This window comes from Salvelinus namaycush, chromosome 31, assembly GCF_016432855.1.
Source record: "Salvelinus namaycush isolate Seneca chromosome 31, SaNama_1.0, whole genome shotgun sequence".
NCBI classification, from domain to species: domain Eukaryota; kingdom Metazoa; phylum Chordata; class Actinopteri; order Salmoniformes; family Salmonidae; genus Salvelinus; species Salvelinus namaycush.
Window position 1 is genome coordinate 46,486,111 of NC_052337.1, and position 21,036 is coordinate 46,507,146.

The 21,036-nt window shown below is 40.7% G+C and overlaps 1 protein-coding gene across 1 annotated transcript in view; it reads right to left on the minus strand.

Moving 5' to 3' along the window:
• The window catches only part of LOC120026178 (potassium/sodium hyperpolarization-activated cyclic nucleotide-gated channel 1-like), a 185,338-nt gene that overhangs the window by 148,453 nt on the left and 15,849 nt on the right, over positions 1–21,036 (minus strand). Inside the window, exon 2 of the mRNA XM_038971003.1 lies at positions 3,221–3,644. Within this exon, the coding sequence (XP_038826931.1) occupies positions 3,221–3,644 (424 nt within the window). The remainder of the gene's footprint in view (positions 1–3,220; positions 3,645–21,036) is intronic.

Here is a 21,036-nt window from a genome sequence, read left to right on the forward strand (position 1 = left end):
TAAACATTATTTGTGACTAGTGTTCTATTCCTTAAAATGGCCAGTGATTCCTAGTCTATGCCTATGGGCAGCAACCTCTAATGTGCCAGTGATGGCTGTTTAACAGTCTGATGGCCTTGAGATAGAAGCTGTTTTTCAGTCTCTCTGTCCCAGTTTTGATGCACCTGTACAGACCTCGCCTTCTGAACGATAGTGGTGTGAACAGGCAGTGGCTCAGGTGGTTGATGTCTATGATGATCTTTTTGGCCTTCCTGTGACATCGTGTGCTGTAGGTGTCCTGGAGGGCAGGTAGTTTGCCCCCGGTAATGCGTTGGGCAAACCACACCACCCTCTGGAGAGCCTTGCGGTTGCGGCCGGTGCAGTTGCCGTACCAGGTGGTGATACAGCCAGACAGGATGCTTTCAATTGTGCATCTGTAAAAATGTGTGAGTGTTTTAGGTGACAAGCCAAATTTCTTTGGCCTCCTGAGGTTGAAGAGGCTTTGTTGCGCCTTCTTTAACCACACTGTCTGTGTGGGTGGTCCATTTCAGTTTGTCAGTGATGTGTACGCCAAGGAACTTGAAGCTTTACACCTTCTCCACCTCGGTCCCTTCAATGTGGATAGGTAGGTGCTCCCTCTGCTGTTTCCTGAAGTCCACGATCATCTCCTTTGTTTTGTTGACGTTGAGTGAGAGGTTGTTTTCCAGGCACCACACTCCGAGTGCCCTCACCTCCTCCCTGTAGGCTGTCTCGTCATCGTTGGTAATCAAGCCTACTACTGTTGTGTCGTCTGCAAACCACGTTATCTCTATACTGACGTTTAGCTTGTTTTATTGTCTTGCGGAGTGAATAACTACACTCTTTATATTCTGCCATTATTGCCAGTCGCTTTGCCATGGTCAAATGATGTGGTTTCAGTTAGTGGTGTAATGATGCTCTTATATGGTTACATACAGTATGTGTTAACTGTTGTTACTTCTATTGTCAATTCTGTTGTTAATGTTGTTACCTCGACAAACCATTTCTGTATGGACCTTGCTTTGTGCATGGGGACATTATCATGTTGAAACAGGAAAGGGCCTTCCCCAAACTGTTGTCACAAAGTTGGAAACACAAAATCGTCTAGAATTTCATTGTATGCTTTAGCGTTAAAATTTCCCTTCACTGGAACTAAGAGGTCTAGCCCAAACCATAAAAAACAGGCCCAGACCATTATTCCTCCTCCACCAAACTTTACAGTTGGCACAGTGGATTCGGGCAGGTAGCGTTTTCTTGGGATCCGCCAGACCCAGATGCTGAAGCGTAATTCATCACTCCAGAGAACGAACGTGTTATCACTGCTCCAGAGTCCAATGGCGGCAAGCTTTGCACCACTCCAGCCGACGCTTGGCATTGTGCATGGTGATCTTAGACTTGAGTGTGGCGCCTTGGCCATGGAAAACCATTTCATGAAGCACCCGACGAACAGTTCTTGTGCTGACGTTGCTTCCAGAGGCAGTTTGGAACTCGGAGTGAGTGTTGCAACCGAGGACAGACAATTTCTACACGCTACGCGGTCACGTTCTGTGAGCATGTGTGGCCTACCACTTCGCGGCTGAGCCGCTGCTGCTCCTAGACTTTTCCACTTCACAATAAAAGCACTTACAGTTGACCGGGGCAGCTCTAGCAGGGCAGAAAAGTGACTTGTTGGAAAGGTGTCATCCTATGACGGTGCCATATTGAAAGTCACTGAGCTCTTAAGTACGGGCCATTCTACTGCCAATGTTTTCATATGGAGATTGCATGGCTGTGTGCTCGATTTTATACACCTGTCAGCAACGGGTGGGGCTGAAATAGCCTAATCCACTAATTTGAAGGGGTGTCCACATACTTTTGATTATATATAGTGTATTTCACACTACTATTTTCCTTACTGTAAAACATGACATAATCCCTGTAAATTTACAGTGGAGATGCTGTAATATGTTTTACAGTAAGGAAAATAGCACTTTAAAAAATATATTACAGTATCTCTGCTGTACAGCAAAATTACAGCATTATGCTGGGAACTGGTTACAGGGGAAAGTTGTACAGTGGGGGCATGAGAGCAGCTGTACCTTATTGTAACAAAATGATTGTGTTATGAGTTTTCAACTCGTCATTGTGGAGTAAACAGCTGCGAGGAAAACAGGAAGAGGGGTCCCGTGTGGCTCAGTTGGTAGAGCATGGCCCTTGCAATAGATTCCCACGGGGGACCTGTATGAAAAAAAATATGAAAATGTATGCACTCAATTCTGTAAGTGGCTCTGGATAAGAGCATCCACTAATTTACCAAAATGCAAATGTAGACTGCAGAGGAAAACTGAGTGACACAGGGAGACGCAGAGCAGCAGGAGCTACAGGAGCGTTAGACTCTATAAATGAAATCATCAATGCAGCATGCAGAATCAAGGAATATTAGATTGTTCTGTCAAGCTCAGCCTTTGTCTTGACAGACAAAATATTCAATCAAGTAGTCTGATTAAATCTTATCTCCATCTAATACAACATTAAGTCTAGGATCCAATGCAACGGCAAATGTAATTAAACGCAACATTAGGCTACATTTGTAATCCAATGTAATGACAGTAGTTGGGCTAGTTCTGTAGTAAACACAGGAATCATTGATACTTGCCCATGGTGCAAGAGAGGTTTGAAATGCAATAATGTCTGTACATAAAGCATAACAAAGCCTATTCCCATAGAATCTCTGGCTTTTTCAAACTTCTCTATTGGAGCATCAAATCAGATCTGATTTCTGGCAAGTTAACATATTTTTTGAACATTTTGCACATTCATGTTGATCAATCGATCAATCAGTGAAATAAAGGTATGAAAGGGAGAGCAATGCCAGCTGGGTAAATGGAATGAGTGACTCACAGAGGTGTGAAATGACACCATAGGAGGGTAATCTCTCTTTCTCCTCTCTCCTTCTTTTCCTCTCCCTCTCGCTCTCTGTACCCCTCTATCTCTCTTCTCTTCCTCTCTCTTTACCTCCCTCTGTTTAAACATCATTATCCCATATCTAAACTCCGATGTACAAGAATGACTTGAATTCATTCTCACATTCACCTAAATGTCAGAAGTCAGAGCTGTGGCATTCAGCACACACACACACACACACACACACACACACACACACACACACACACACACACACACACACACACACACACACACACACACACACACACACACACACACACACACACATCTATCTTACCTCTTCCCACTGATGTATGTATCTGATGAGTCGGGAAAGTCTCAGCAGCCTCAGAAGAGACAGAATCTTAGTAAACCTAACGATCCTCAGCGCCCTCGCCGTCTTGTACACCTCCGAGTCAAACCCCTTTTCCACTATTAGAAATATATAATCCACTGGTATGGACGAGAGGAAGTCGACCACAAACCAGCTCTTCAGGTAGTTCATCTTGATGACCTTGGGGTCCAGGATGATCTCGGAGCTCTCCTCGTTGACGATTCCAGTGCGAAAGTTCATGACCAGATCCACGAGGAAGATGGTGTCTGAAGCTACGTTGAATATTAGCCAGGTGGTGGTGGTCTGCTCTGAGAAGAAGGTTATTCCTACAGGAATGATGATCAGGTTCCCCATCATCATGACGAGCATTACCAAGTCCCAGTAGAACCTAAAACAGACAGAAATGGGTCATCAAATAATATGGCTTTATGTACAGTACACATAGAGGGGTTGGACCAATAGAACCTACAACAAACAGAGAATGTGTAAAAAAACAATAGTAGTCACATCTGTGAATGTGGAATGTGTTTGGTTGGTTGATTGAAAACTTAATAAAACTTTAAATTGAAAAAAAAAAAAAACAATAGTTTCAGCATCTAGAATAGACACATAAAATGTCAAAATATGGCTTTACATATGAACGGTACACATACAAAGAATCAAACCTAGAACAAACAAACAGCATGTCAGAACATTAACCAAATCAAATCAAAACTTTATTTGGCACATGCGCCATGCATGTAGACCTTACCGTGAAATGCTTACTTACAAGCCCTTAATAACCAACAGTGCAGTTCAAGAAGAGTTAAGAAAATATTTACCAAATAAACGAAAGTAAAAAATTGTGTGCGGAGGTACAGGTAAGTTGAGGTAATTTGTACACGTAGATAAGGGTGAAGTGACTATGCATAGACAAAAAACAGCGAGTAGCAGTAGTGTACAAAGCATATGGAGGGGGGGGGTCAATGTAAATAGTCCTGTGGCACTTTAATTAATTGTTCAGCAGTCTTATGGCTTGGGGGAAGAAGCTGTTAAGGAGCCTTTTGGTCCAAGACTTGGCACTCCGGTACCGCTTGCCGTACGGTAGCAGAAAAAAACAGTCTATGACTAAAGTCTCTAACAATTTTATGGGCTTTCCTTTGACACCGCCTATGATATAGGTGACGGATGGCAGGAAGCTTGGCCCCAGTGATATACTGGGCCAATCGCACTACCCTCTGTAGTGCATTATGGTCAGATGCAGAGCAGTTGCCATAGCAGGCAGTGATGCAACCGGTCAGGATGCTCTCAATGGTGCAGGTGTAGAACTTTTTGAAGATCTGGGGACCAATGCCAAATATTTTCAGTCTCCTGAGGGGGGAAAAGGTTTAGTCATGCCCTCTTCAAGACTGTCTTGGTGTGTTTGGACTATGATAGTTCGTTTGTGATGTGGACACCAAGGAACTTGAAACTCTCTACCAGCTCCACTACAGCCCGTAGATGTTAATGGGGGCCTGTACGGCCCACCTTTTCCTGTAGTCTACGATCACCTCCTTTGTCTTGCTCACATTGAGGGAGATGATGTTGCCCTGGCACCACACTGCCAGTTCTCTGACCTCTCTATAGGCTGTGTCATCGTTGTCGGTGATCAGGCCTACCACTGTTGTGTTGTCAGCAAACTTAATGATGGTGTTGGAGTCGTGCTTGGCCATGCAATCGTGGGTGAACAGGGAGTACAGGAGGGGACTAACTAAACACCCTGTGGGGCCCCAGTGTTGAGGATCAGCGTGGCAGACGTGTTGTTGCCTACCCTTGCCACCTGGGGGCGGCCCGTCAGGAAGTCCAGGATCCAGTTGCAGAGGGAGGTGTTTAGTCCCAGAGTCCTTAGCTTAGTGATGAGCTTCGTGGGCACTATGGTGTTGAACGCTGAGCTGTAGTCAATGAACAGCATTCTCACATACAGTTGAAGTCAGAAGATTATATACACTCAGGTTGGAGTCATTAAAACTCACTTTTCAACCACTCCACAATTTTCTTGTTAACAAACTGTATTTTTGGCAAGTCGGTTCGACATCTACTTTGTGCATGACACAAGTAATTTTTCCAACAATTGTTTACAGACAGATTATTTAACTTATAATTCACTGTATCACAATTCCAGGGGGTCAGAAGTTTACATACACTAATTTGACTGTGCCTTTAAACAGCTTGGAAAATTCCAGAAAATTAAAAGCTTCTTCTAGGCAACTTGACATCATTTGAGTCAATTGGAGGTGTACCTGTGGATGTATTTCAAGGCCTACCTTCAAACTCAGTTCCTCTTTGCTTGACATAATGGGAAAATCAAAATAAATCATTGACCTCAGAAAATAAATTGTAGACCTCCACAAGTCTGGTTCATCCTTGGGAGCAATTTCCAAACGCCTGATGGTACCACGTTCATCTGTACAAACAATAGTACGCAAGTATAAAGACCATGGGGACCACGCAGCCGTCATACCACTCAGGAAGGAGACGCTTTCTGCCTCGTAGAGATGAACATACTTTGGGGCGAAAAGTGCAAATCAAACCCAGAACAACAGCAAAGGAACTTGTGAAGATGCTGGAGGAAATAGGTACAAAAGTATCTATATCCACAGTAAAACGAGTCCTATATCGACATAACCTGAAAGGCCGCTCAGCAAGGAAGAAGCCACTGCTCCAAAACCGCCATAAAAAAGCCAGACTACGGTTTGCAACTGCACATGGGGACAAAGATCGGACTTTTTGGAGAAATGTCCTCTGGTCTGATGAAACAAAAATAGAACTGTTTGGCCATAATGACCATCGTTATGCTTGGAAGAAAAAGGGTGAGGCCTGCAAGCCGAAGAACACCATCCCAACGGTGAAGCACAGGGGTGGCAGCATCATGTTGTTGGGGTGCTTTGCTGCCGGAGGAGCTGGTGCACTTCACAAATTAGATGGCATCATGAGGAAGTAAACATTTTGCGGATATATTGAAGCAACTTCTCAAGACATCAGTCAGGAAGTTAAAGCTTGGTCGCAAATGGGTCTTCCAAATGGACATTGACCCCAAGCACACTTCCAAAGTTGTGGCAAAATGGCTTAAGGACAACAAAGTCAAGGTATTGGCTGTCCATCACAAAGCCCTGACCTCAATCCTATAGAAAATTTGTGGGCAGAACTGAAAAAGCGCGTGTGAGCAAGGTGGCCTACAAACCTGACTCAGTTACACCATCTCTGTCAGGAGGAATGGGCCAAAATTCACTCACCTTATTGTGGGAAGCTTGTGGAAGACTACCCGAAACGTTTGACCCAAGTTAAACAATTTAAAGGCAATGCTACCAAATACTAATTGTGTGTATGTAAACTTCTGACCCACTGGGAATGTGATGAAAGAAATAAAAGCTGAAATAAATTATTCTCTCTACTATTATTCTGACATTTCACATTCTTAAAACAAAGTGTTGATCCTAACTGACCTAAGGTAGGGAATTTTTACTCGGATTAAATGTCAGGAATTGTGAAAAACTGAGTTTAAATGTATTTGGCTAAGGTGTATGTAAACTTCCGACTTCAACTGTAGATGTTCTTTTTGTCCAAATGGGAAAGGGCAGTGTGGAGTGCGATTGAGATTGCGTCATCTGTGGATCTGTTGGGATGGTATGCGAATTGGAGTGGGTCTAGGGTATCCGGTAGGATGCTGTTGATGTGAGCCATGACCAGCCTTTCAAAGCACAAAGCACTCATTTATGCAGGTTACCTTCGCTTCCTTGGGCACAAGGACAGTGTCTCCTGACCCCTCCTGTCTCAGCCTCCAGTATTTATGCTGCAGTAGTTGATGTGTCGGGGGGCTAGGGTCAGTTTGTTAAATCTGGAGTACTTCTCCTGTCTTATCCGGTGTCCTGTGTGAATTTAAGTATGCTCTCTCTAATTCTCTCTTTCTCTCTATCTTTCTCTCTCTCGGAGGACCTGAGCCCTAGGACCATGCCTCAGGACTACCTGGCATGATGACTCCTTGCTGTCCCCAGTCCACCTGGCCGTGCTGCTGCTCCAGTTTCAACTGTTCTGCCTGCGGCTATGGAACCCTGACTTGTTCACCGGACGTGCTACCTGTCCCAGACCTGCTGTTTTCAACTCTCTAGAGACTGCAGGAGCGGTAGAGATACTCTTAATGATCGGCTATGAAAAGCCAACTGACATTTACTCCTGAGGTGCTGACTTGCTGCACCCTCGACAACTACTGTGATTATTATTATTTGACCATGCTGGTAATTGACCATGCTGGTAATTTAATTTATGAACATTTGAACATCTTGGCCATGTTCTGTTATAATATCCACCCGGCACAGCCAGAAGAGGACTGGCCACCCCTCATAGCCTGGTTCCTCTCTAGGTTTCTTCCTAGGTTTTGGCCACCGTGCTTCTACACCTGCATTGCTTGCTGTTTGGGGTTTTAGGCTGGGTTTTTGTACAGCACTTTGAGATATCAGCTGATGTAAGAAGCGCTATATAAATACATTTGATTTGATTTGGTCTGCTTGAAACATGTAGGTATTACAGACTCGGTCAGGGAGAGGTCGAAAATGTAATTGAAGACACTTGCCAGTTGGTCCGTGCATGCTTGGAGTACACGTCCTGGTAATCTGTCTGGACCCGCAGCTTTGTGAATGTTTACCTGTTTAAAGGTCTTGCTCACATTGGCTGCGTTATCACACAGTTATCCAGAACATCTGGTGCTCTCGTGCATGCTTCAGTGTTCCTTGCCTCGAAGCGAGCATAAAAGCCATTTAGCTCGTCTGGTAAGCTTGCGTCACTGGACAGCTCGCGTCTGAGTATCGCATTGTAGTCCATAATAGTTTACAAGCCCTGCCACATCCAACGAGCATCAGAGCCAGTGTAGGAGGATTCAATCTTAATCCTGTATTAACGCTTTGCTTGTTTGATGGTTCGTCTGAGGGCAAAGTGGGATTTTTTACAAGCGTCAGGATTAGAGTCCCTCTCCTTGAAAGCGGCAGCTCTAGCCTTTAGCTCGATGTGGATGTTGCCTGTAATCCATGGCTTCTGGTTGGGATATGTACGTACGGTCACTGTGGGGACGACGTCGTCGATGGAGTTATTGATGAAGCCGATGACTGAGGTGGTATACTCCTCAATGCCATTGGATGAATACCGGAACATATTCCAGACTGTGCTAGTGAAACAGTCTTGTAGCGTAGCATCCGAGTCATCTGACCACTTCTGCTTTGAGTGAGTCACTGCTACTTTCTGCTTCAGTTTTTGCTTTTAAGCAGGAATCAGGAGGATATAATTATGGTCAGATTTGCCAAATGCAGGACGGGGGAGAGCTTTGTATGCGTCTCCGTGTGTGGAGTAAATGTGGTCTAGACTTTTTTTCCCTCTGGTTGCACATGTGACATGCTGGTAAAAAGTTGGTAAAACTGATTTAAGTTTGCCTGCGTTAAAGTCCCTGGCCACTAGGAGTGCCACTTCTGGATGAGCATTTTTTTGTTTGCTTATGGCCTTATAGAGTTGGTTGAGTACGGTCTTAGTACCAGCATCGGTCTGTGGTGGTAAATATATGCTACAAATAATATATATGAGAACCTTCTTGGTAGATAGTGTTGTCTACAGCTTATCATAAGGTACTCTACCTCAGGCGAACAATACCTCGATACTTCTTTAATATTAGACATTGCGCACCAGCTGTTATTGACAAAAAGACACACACCCCCACCCCTTGTCTTACCAGACGTAGCTCCTCTGTTCTGCAGGTGCATGGAAAATCCCGCCAGCTCTATATTATCGGTGAAACAAGATATTACAGATTTTAATGTCCCGATGGTAGGATAATCGTAAGTCATCAATTTTATTTTCCAATGATTGCATGTTAGCAAGTATAACGGATGGCAGTGGGAGCTTACTCGCTCGCCTACGGATTCTCAGAAGGCAGTCCAATCTGCGCCCTCTTTTCCTCTGTCTTTTCTTCACGCAAATGATGGGGATTTTGGCCTGTTTCCGGGAAAGCAGTATATCCTTCTCGTCGGACTTGTTAAAGGAAAAAGCATCCAGTTCATGGTGAGTAATCGCTGTTCTGATGTCCAGAAGTTATTTTTGGTAGCAGCAACATTATGTACAAAATAAGTTACAAAATAAGCTACAAACAATGCCAAAAAAACATACAAATTTGCACAGCTGGTTAGGAGCATGTAAAACGTCAGCCATCCTCTTTGGCGCCATCTTAATGCATGCCATTTAGCAGACACTTCTATCCAAAGTGACTTACAGTGCAGTAAATACTTATATTATTAGTATACTGTATATTATCCCAGCAGGAATACAACATACAACCTTGGCATTACAAGCACCATGTTCAATGCGCTTATCAACTGAGCCACAGACACAAAAAAATCCCTGGATAATATGGCTGTATTATTTACACAAAGAAGATTGCATCAGTTTGCACCAAAGGAACCAGGCGTGGGTGTGTGAATATGATATGCCTGTATGCATAAACCCACACATCATCCCTAGACAGAGCCTTTATGGCATGAGTTCAAATGTAATGTAATCGAAGTCGAAGTCAATACTCCGTAAAAACCTTACCAACATTCTGTCAGGCACAGTTAAGAAAAATGAATGCACACGTGTCAAGGAGCATGTGAAGGGAGATTATGAGGTATCAGTATCAATTTGGAGCTTAAACGAGTGCTTCTATCCCCTAATGTATCTTCCATCCCCATTTTTTCCTGTTCATATTGTTTCAGAGGGGATTTAATAAGAAACTTGACTATATATTCCCCTGTATGTAATTTACAGTGAAGGGGGAGACTAGATTCTAGTAGTACCACTGGGAGACCAGTACCCTAAGGCTGGGAGGCTGGGTTAAGGACAATCTGACACTGCTAATATTACAGGCTGTCTCTGCGAGTTCTCTGAGAGGTCTATGAGATATTTCTCTATCTACTGACACTTCAAATCGGTTACTCGCATTGATCTGTTAAGGCAGACAACCCAGATCTTGAAAAAAAGCTTGAATAGAACAATAGGCACAACAGAATCAGCTAGTGACCTACATAGTTGTTTCTCTTTGTGAGGCTGGGTATGTCCTGAGAGGCAGAAACTCTTCCTTGGGTTGTGTCCGTGGAGAAACATTTTCAAACAGAGTGATGCATGGAAGGTACTGTCCTAACTTTGTCCAATAAGAAAAGCTCCATTTTTGTGTTCTGTTTCAAAATGTTTTGGCTTCTACTATACACAAACCTTGTCCTGGTTGTGTCTGTGTAAATGTGACTCTCCCCTGTCTTGTCAGAGAAGTCAAAAGTGATCCATGGGCGCCCAGCCGGCCGGGCTGGGGGAGTCTGTTCTTCAAGCAGTCACAAAATGTTCTGCTGGCCTAGGCCTACTGATAATGCTATTACATCCCATACATGGTACTAAAATAGATGCTTTCAAGAATCTCGTGCTAAAAACTGTCCGGGGACACTGTCCTATCTCATGCTAAAAACTGTCTGGTGACACTGTCCTATCTCATGCTAAAAACTGTCTGGTGACACTGTCCTATCTCATGCTAAAAACTGTCTGGTGACACTGTCCTATCTCATGCTAAAAACTGTCTGGTGACACTGTCCTATCTCATGCTAAAAACTGTCCTGTGAAGTGAAGCTCGTCAATGTCGATGCTAGGCTAGTCTGGGGTTGCGTCCCAAATGGCAACCTATACATATCACAATCAAATTAGAAAATGTTAGCGATAATGATAACTGCGATAAATTACGATCAATCATTTTGGGGAGGTGCTAGAGCTGGGCGATATGGACATGAAGTTATATCTCGATAAATGTAATTATTTTGCTAGATAACAACAAATTTAACAAAAAGGTGCCATATGCAGAAATCAATCCGCCATTACCTGTTTGCAAAAATTCTAATAGTTTGCTTAATTTCAGTTTGTGACAAAACAAGCAATGCATGGTTTAGAGAATCATTGTACCATCTAAACCGATGTGAAATATATATAAACAAAAATATTGTATTTTCAGCTGTTTGAAGCTGGTGTACAAAACCGAAAGTAAAATATGCAAAAACTAAAGTTAAGAACATTTAAAACAGATCTACCACTTCTTAGACTTGCTTTCAATGAGAATGACAGATCTATCTCATATTTCTATGTGAATTTGGTCGGGTTGCCCAAAAGTTACATATTGCAGCTTTAATGGACAGTTACTTTACATTAGTGGCAGAGGTCTTGAAGTAAGACAGCTGAGATGGTAGCCTATGATTAAAAAGTAAGCTATTTCATCTAACATATCCAGGAAATGCATGATTGATATTTTGATGTGCAACCTGTCAAAATAGGATTCAGAATTATGAGATTTATTTTTGTATCTTTAGACAATTTGTGCACATAGGTTATACTATTCACCACCTGAGGAAGTGGGAACTCAAAACACTTATCTAGATCGCTAACTCTAAATATTATATTGTTGCTATATAGCCATGTAGGCTAATTGATTAATCTATCAGTAAATGTAGGCTAATGTCCTGCAAAAACATTCCAGCGCTAGGCCTGGCTGCTTGATTTATTCACTGCAAATGGTGCGCTCGGCTCTGCGGGTGTATCAAAACCATATTAACTAGGCCTACAGCCTACTCCGGTTGTAAAGTGGTGCCATGAACTAAATATTATGAGGTGAGAAATACATTATTTACTCACAGAAAGCTGTGACTCTCCTCTCTGTAACTAGAATAACAGTAGTTGCTTTGATAATTGTATTTTTCCCGCAATAGCATTTTGAGCAACTGTCATGCTTGTGCTTCTCAGAATGCATCTCTCCCTCCTCCGTGTGCACAGTTGAGAGAAGGAGTGAGAGTCAGCAGCTGACAGTGAAACAGAATGTTGTGTAGAAAAATGTCAGAAAATTACTGACGTAAGCAAAATGCTTCGGCAAGAGGATGGCAATGTCGGTGTCTGTAATTTTTGGTTTATCGTCCCAGCTCAAGTGGACCATATAGGTTAGGGTGCCATTTTGAATGCACTCTTGGTTGGAGATGCACTGCAGGCTGTAACGGATCTATTTAAATAAATGATGCAGAAGCCAGTGGTTGGGTCCTTCCCTTATAAATATCTGTGTCTGCACTTCAGCTAAACGGTCATCTCGCTGGGTTAATAATAGACATATATTTATAACACCAGGCGAGGCGTCTCTAATCTCATTCCATAGTCAGGGTGGAATGTTCTCACATTGAGCTTGTTTAAAGCACCACATCACTAACGTACAGTAGGAACCTGTCTGGGGGATTTCAAAATGTAAATTAGGCCAAATCACTTGGCAAATATGACTAGAAAAGACCCTTGTGAGTATCAAGCCCAAGATACTACATTTATGGGCATTTCTGTGCCAGAAGTGCTAATACTGTGGCTATATTATGTCTCTGCAGGCAGATCATCTAAGCAAATGATGATTTTATTCCTAGCTATCAACATACTACATGACAGAAGGCAGGTGCCAGTGCTGCATTTTCACAGGTGGAATCAACCTGCACCACATGGCCTGTTAGCTGGTCTACAAACTCCAGAGGAAACAGGCATCCTGCCCTCCACAGATAAGCCTCATGCTGTATATCATGGCAGGATCATGTTATGTCTATGTACTCAACTCAGTCATATAAACAAACAAACAAACAAACGGGGGCCATTTTGCATACGACAACTCGTTTCTCCCATTAGCCAGTCTGCCTATTAAGGCTGCTGCTGCACCAAACAGGATATACTGTAGGTATAATTAAGCAATAAGGCCCGAGGAGGTGTGGAATATGGCTAATATACCATGGCTAAGTTCTTAGGCAAGGAGTGCTAGGACACAGCCCTTAGCCGTGGTATATTGCCCATATATCACAAACACCCGAGGTGCCTTATTGCTATTATAAACTGGTTACAGTGGTTCCTCAATTAAAAGTTTTGAGATTATGCCGCGGGACTTAGAGGTAATTTGTGGTTTAGTAGGTTACCCTGCATCACTGCTTCATTGCTCCAGACCAGCGCAAGGGGGAGTTAGAGCATTGATTACGCTTTTGGGTCCCAAGGCGCTAATGTGTATCTAACTGAATGAATGCTGTAAACGAATGGGAGACATAAACCAAATAGAAACTGATAATTGTGCACAACTTCAAAATTGAATGTCAATGAGCTGAATGATGAGGATGAAGAAGGTGATTGAATTTTGAACAATAGTGTAAGAATTGCCATTCCTCTGTCCTGCACGCACACCCGAATTTATTTTATTTTATTTTTTTAAATCTTTTTTTATTTCTACTTGGTCAGAAGAAGCTGTAACTGGACTGTACATATTATTTACTAAAACTGTTGTTACACTAAGGTTTTTATTCTAAGAGAAATGAAAATGTTCAATTATATTCCATGATATTCTTAAGATATATAATGTTGACTGAATATAAGCAGCAAGTGATGTCTCCTAAATAATCAAGTTGATGGCGCAGTCATATAGCCTTGGCACCTACTGTACATAAAGCTGAGTGACTCACTCATTCATGGCTTTGGATCAAAATAAACACGCATCAACATTTTTATGATAGTCTTTAATAAAGAAATGTTTTGACTGTCCGCCTCCTGACCTCAAACTGCACCATTTTGTTCAGTTTGAGGTCATGACCTCAAACTGCACCGTCGCCCACACGCACTTTAAACATTTGGATTATAAAGCATTTAAAGCATATTGAAGACAGAAGCCTCCTCTTAATGAGTTCCCAGAGCTGATCTGTTATCCAACGATTATTATTATTATTATTAACCTTGCATTATAATTAAATAAAAGCCTCTTAGACATTCTGACAGACCAGATTTGCCCTAACGAAAAATGACATGAAAAGCGTACATTTGTAAATCCCAAACTCTAAAAGTAATTGGAAAGGTAGATACAAAAGGTACAGTAGTAATCAAGTGACATGGCCAAACTTTAATGGACTGAAAATAGAAGCGATTCTAAAAAGTCACAACTCTACAATTGATCATTAGTTTCGGGCTCAAATAAGCACGGTCTCTGTGAAGCATTTAACCTGTTTGGGCTGCAGGGGGAGTATTGAGTAGCCAGATAAAAGGTGCCCATTTCAAACGGCCTCGTACTCAATTCTTGCTCGTACAATATGCATATTATTATTACTATGTGATAGAAAACACTATCTAGTTTCTAAAACCGTTTGAATTATTTCTCTGAGTGAAACAGAACTCATTCTGCAGCACATTTCCTGACCAGGAAGTGGAAAGACTGAAATCGATGCTCTGTTCTACTTCCTGCCTATACATGGGCATGATACGTAAGAGTCTACGTGCACTTCATACACCTTCCCCTGGATGTCAAGAGGCGGTGAGAGAAGAAATTTCGTGTTTATCTTGGTCTGAGGTGGAATAAAAGCTCTTTGTATGACGTGACCGTCCATTTTCTGTTTTCTGGAGCGCGCGAAAGAGGACATGGATTTGCCTTCTGTTTAGCTGTCGTTATGGACGACTAATATCTCCGGCTATGATTTTATTTGATACATGTGACCATATCATCGTAAAGTATGTTTTTTCAATATAGTTTCATCAGATTATTGAAAATTTTTCGGGAGTTTTGCCGTGTTCCGTTCTCTTCCGTTTGTTGACTTGGAGAGCTTTGTGCCACTTGGCAAGTGCGCGTGCTAAATCGAGAGGGAAAATGAACGTTCTGAATCCAAACAACGACTGTTCTTGACAAAGGACACCTTCTACAACATTCTGATGAAAGATCACCAAAAGTAAGAAACATTTTATGATGCTAATTCATATATCTGTCGTGCATGTGAATTAGTCGTGGGCGCCCAACTTTGGGGTACTCAGCTATACCGAAGCTGGATGTCGTAATGAAGTTATTTTTTAGAATTCTAACACTGCGATTTCATTAAGAACTAATGGATCTATCATTTCCTATACAACATGTATTTTTTACTTATGTTTATGAATAGCTATTTGGTCAGAATATGTGTGTCAGAAAACGTGTCAGAAAAATATCGTTGCTGTTTAGACGTTGTGGGAAAAAGATGCTACGTTAGCACAATGTGTAACCACTTATTTCAGCTCTAAATATGCACATTTTCGAACAAAACATAAGTGTATGTATAACCTGATGTTATAGGACTGTCATCTGATGAAGAAAATCAAGGTTAGTCAAAAATTATATATCTTTTGCTTGTTTGTTACGATCGCTAACTTTTGCTACTGGGAAATTGCTTGTGTTTTTGGCTATTGTGGTAAGCTAATATAACGCTCTATTGTGTTTTCGCTGTAAAACACTTGATAAATCGGAAATATTGTCTGGAATCACAAGATGCCTGTCTTTCAATTGCTGTACACTATGTATTTTTCAGAAATGTTTTATGATGAGTATTTAGTTATTTGGCGTTGGTGTCTGTAATTATTCTGTCTGCTTTCGGTGCAATTTCTGATTGTAGCTGCAATGTAAACTATGATTTATACCTGAAATATGCACATTTTTCTAACAAAACATATGCTATACAATAAATATGTTATCAGACTGTCATCTGATGAAGTTGTTTCTTGGTTAGTGGCTATTTATATCTTTATTTGGACGAATTTGTGATAGCTACTGATGGAGTAAAAAACTGGTGGAGTAAAAAAGTGGTGTCTTTTGCTAACGTGGTTAGCTAATAGATTTACATATTGTGTCTTCCCTGTAAAACATTTTAAAAATCGGACATGTTGGCTGGATTCACAAGATGTGTACCTTTCATATGCTGTATTGGACTTGTTAATGTGTGAAAGTTAAATATAAAAAAAATATATATTTTGAATTTCGCGCCCTGCACTTTGAGCTGGCTGTTGTCATAAGTGTACCGGTGTCGGGCTGCAGCCATAAGAAGTTAACTAAAATAAGCAATGTTTGTTAAAAAAAAACACCAGGAATATATAGACCTAGAGCTATGAAAACTTTAAAAAACGAGAGTCACGTTTAGTGCTTTGTGTATATTATTGGTTATCCTGACCTGGATGGCATGTATTATAGTCTCTAAAAGGGGAAAATATTACCACCGTCTCTTGCGCATGTCATTTTCCTTTCATAATGCATCCTTATTTACAAAGCAATTATTATTATTATTTTCATTATTATTAACCCTGCATTATATTTATATAAAAGCCCCTTAGATATTCTCACAGACCAGATAAAAAATGATGAAAAATGATGAAAAATGCCCCTTAGATATTAATTTAGAATCCTCTAATCCTCTAAATGTAGTTATTGGCGTAGAGTCACATCATTGGCAGATAGTCAGGCGGCATTGGCGGAGAGTCAGGCGGAGAATGACACATTGAAGAGGGCGAGGAACGAGATGGAGTCACAATCCATCCCAGGCACACCTGTGAGCTCTGGAACTACACTTCCTGTTTCTGGACTCTGCAAACAATGTGTCCTTGATGAAAATACCTGTCTATTTGTGGAAAAATTGCCCTGATTAACTCTTTAGTCATATCAGTTTACCTATTTGCTTATGGTTTTGCCTACACCTAGCGACCTGTTTAAATTATATGAGCAAAAAATATCAAATTTTATTTGGAATGGCAAGCCAGACAAAATGAAAAGGGCCTATTGTCTCACCCAATGTTCAAGAATGGCCTTTTTCCCTTTATTCAGATTACAACCACTCACTTTCGGTTATTTGAAAACAAAATAATCTCCAAAATATCGTAATTTTTAAACAAAGACTTGAAAATGAGATTGAACTCTGCAAATAACGTTTCCAGCTTCTGGCTTAAGAGGCAGGACTAACAAGGGTATTCCATGAACTACTAGTACAGGTAGATAGCAATAAAAATGATACTACAGAGATACAAAATAAGTTAGAGGAAAAACATAAAGAACTTGAGGGACTTATTCAAGAATGATCTAATGTAATCTATTACAAAAATAAAGCAAACTGGATGGAATATGGAGAAAAATGCACAAATTCTTCCTTAATCTCCAATACAGGAAGGCTAACAAAAATTATTTGCAGAAACTCGTTACTGGAGATGGAGTCATCTATGATTCTCCGAATAATATTTTAAAAGAGGAAGCTAATTATTTTAGGCAGATGTTCTCTTTTCAGTCTCATCCTTTCCCACTGAATGAAGATTATGGTAAGGAATTCTTTCCAAATAATATAACAAATTTCAAATTAACAAATGTACAGAACGATCAGTGCGATGGCCAAATTACAGAGGAAGAACTTTTTGAGGCTATTAAATCCTTTCAGTCTCGAAAAACCCCAGGGCTTGATGGCATACCGGTAGAGGTATATCAAGTATTTTTTGATATACTAAAAGCTCCATTGTTAGATTGTTTTAACTACTCCTATAGAAATGGTAGTCTGTCAGATACTCAGTTCATCCTGATCAGACAGGTTTTTTACATGGACGATACATTGGAGATAATATACAACAACTACTAGAAATAATAGAACATCATGAAACATATAAGAGGCTAGGAATGGTATTTATAGCGGATTTTGAAAAGGCATTTGATAACGTAAGACTGGATTTTATTTATAAATGCCTGGATTTTTTCAATTTCGGCAATTCTCTTACAAAATGGGTAAAAATAATGTATAGCAACCCCAGGTGTAAAATAGTAAATAACAACTACTTCTCAGTGAGTTTTGAATTGTCAAGAGGAGTTAAACAAGGGTGTCCGCTGTCACCATATCTATTCGTTATGGCCATCGAAATGCTAGCTATTAAAATCAGATCCAATAACAACATTAGAGGATTAGAAATCATGCTTTTGATCTAAAATTATTATATAGAATTATTGCCACCAACAAAATGTTGAATATTTGGGGCATAAAATCATCGAAGCTCTGCAGATTTTGTTGTGAGGATACAGAATCAATAGACCATTTATTTTGGTATTGCCCTCAGGTAGCCTCTTTCTGGTCTCAGGTTCAGGAATGGCTGAAAATGCATAGAATTGATAAAACATTTACTGTAGAAATAGTAGTTAGGAGATCTGGAGAGACCGGGTCAGTCAATTACTAATATACTAATACTCTTAGTAAAAGTATTTATCTTCAACTCGCAATCTGTGGATTCTATTCGATTAGATAGATTGAAATTGTACGGTAAACATCACAGCATAGTTGAAAGATATGTCTTGTGTAGAAACCCAAAATGGGTGGCCAGCAGAGATAGATGGGATGGGCTGAGGGAAGCTGAGAGTTGGAATGTGGAATTGGAGACAAGTGGGAGTGGAGTTGCTGTGTGGGAGATAGAATGATGGTCAAAGATAAATAAATAAATAAAAAATGTCAAAATAAAACATAATATAAAGTACATTTGAATGACACTAAGTGGCAGTGTTTTTATAACTAATGCCGGTTTACCTGAGGCTGATCCCGTGCAGGTGTTTGTACACATGCATATACACACATTCTCATTCAAAGAGACACATACAAGAACACACACATACATGTAATAGTGCCAGCCATGCACACAGACATATACAGTAGGCATTGCTGTTATGATTTTAGTTTTCCTTGATGTCCTTTGTTTTAAACGTATTATTTTGCTTTATTATTTTTTTGCATTGTTGTTTGCTGTTTTCTTCTGTCTTTTCCTTTTTTCTCTTTAGTTCATTCTCTTGGTCGTTGGTGCATTGGAGGGTTCTTGGGGGTGGGGAATGGAAGTAATTGTATTTTTTATTTTTATTTTTATTCCTGGGGGGTGACTGTGGGAGGGGTCTCGAATGGTTGAGGGACAGCTATTGGAGAACTGGTGCTAGATCGGTCAACGTGCCCTTGACCAGGGCATTGACCCTGGATGCTTCTGTGTGTCACTCTGAATGGGAATCTGTTGGATGACTGTTATTATGTAGTTGTTGAGTGGCTTCACTGCAAGTATATTGTATGTTTCGAATATTCAATAAATACAATTATTTTTATTTTTTTTAATAACGTTTCCACTCCGAGAATGAGAATGGTAAATGATTGTAATTAATACATTCATTCAATACATTGGAATACAAAAGAAGCCATCCACCCATGATGGACTATTAGCAGGACAATAGACTCTTCATAGCCCAGCTACTGCTACTGTGAAAATCCCCACAATTTGCAATGTATTCGATGTTAAGTACTCCAAAGTTTTACATTTCTAACTATAAAGCTCATGCAACTGCAAAATGTTGGATAAAGCATTCAGTATACTGTACAGTATCTGTTCCTTAACATCTTTATGCTTCCGTTAATAAAATAAAGAGAAAAAAAGACTTTCAAAATGCAGATGTTTATTTAAACTACATTTTAGTCCCACTTCCCACCAACTCCACGACCACGGGTAAAACCTTGCTGAGATGATCAATGTATTTGTTGCATTGTTGTATCTTCAGTTTCTCAAGCCAAAACATCTTGATGGCCTTCACCAGTTCATCTTTGCTTGTAGGCTTGGCAGAGTGACGGATTAATTTTTCAGAATAAAGTAGGCTAATGAAGGCAACAAATTGTTGCTTACTGGAACACCCAAGTCATCCAATTGTTATAATAGGATTTGAAGCAATAGCCTACCCGCATGTAGTCAACTATTTCAGCACCGTTTTGCACTGCTCTAAGACAAGCATGGGGACTAGATTTTTATTTTCACTGAATCTCCATTTGGGTAAAGGCTAGCCTACAATTCGGGTGTGGAAATGTTAGGATTATTTTGCTCTTAGTAGCCTACTCCCGACCGGTCACGTTGTCCAGCATTAAACCCCTGAGGGTTTCGTTTTTCGAAACACCATAATATGAATCAAATTAATTAAGCTACATTTCTTAAAATGAATCCCATATAGTATGTTCTTACAAAAAAGGTTTTAAATTCTCTAGCACAACCAATATTGAAAACTGTCAAATGCTTCTAAAAGATGCCCTCTGGTGGTCAAACTAGCACTAACTAGCATTAATGGCAACAATGACTGACACTTAAATAATGTGCCATAGAATTCTGCGGCAGCCCGCAAGATGTGCTACGCAACTTTTAAAGGAAGAACCACTGTACCAACATAATTAGAGCAGTAAAAATAAATGTTTTGTCAAACCACCCAGTTTATAATATAATAATATATAATATAATATAATATAATATAATAGATGTTGATGTTATTCAAGAAGTTTGTTGCAGAGGACTTCATGGGTCCAAAAAGTTGGACCCGGACCTGAACGGGCATGAGGACAATCAAACCCAACATGAAAAGACTTTATAAGTCTTTATATAAGTCTTTATATGTTGGCTGGGCCTTCAATAACTCAAGAAAATGCACCTTATTAGCATAAAATAAATATACTGTAGGCCACGTATTCCCAAACTGGGCAATAAAAATAAAAATAATAAAAATGTGATTCACATTTATAAAAAATCTTCACTTTTTTATTTTTATTTTTTATTTTTAAAATTTTATCCCATTTTCTCCCCAATTTTCGTGGTATCCAATCGCTAGTAATTACTATCTTGTCTCATCGCTACAACTCCCGTACGGGCTCGGGAGAGACGAAGGTCGAAAGCCATGCGTCCTCCGAAGCACAACCCAATCAAGCCGCACTGCTTCTTAACACAGCGCGCCTCCAACCCGGAAGCCAGCCGCACCAATGTGTCGGAGGAAACACTGTGTACCTGGCCCCCTTGGTTAGCGCGCACTGCGCCCGGCCCGCCACAGGAGTCGCTGGAGCGCGATGAGACAAGGATATCCCTACCGGCCAAACCCTCCCTAACCCGGACGACGCTATGCCAATTGTGCGTCG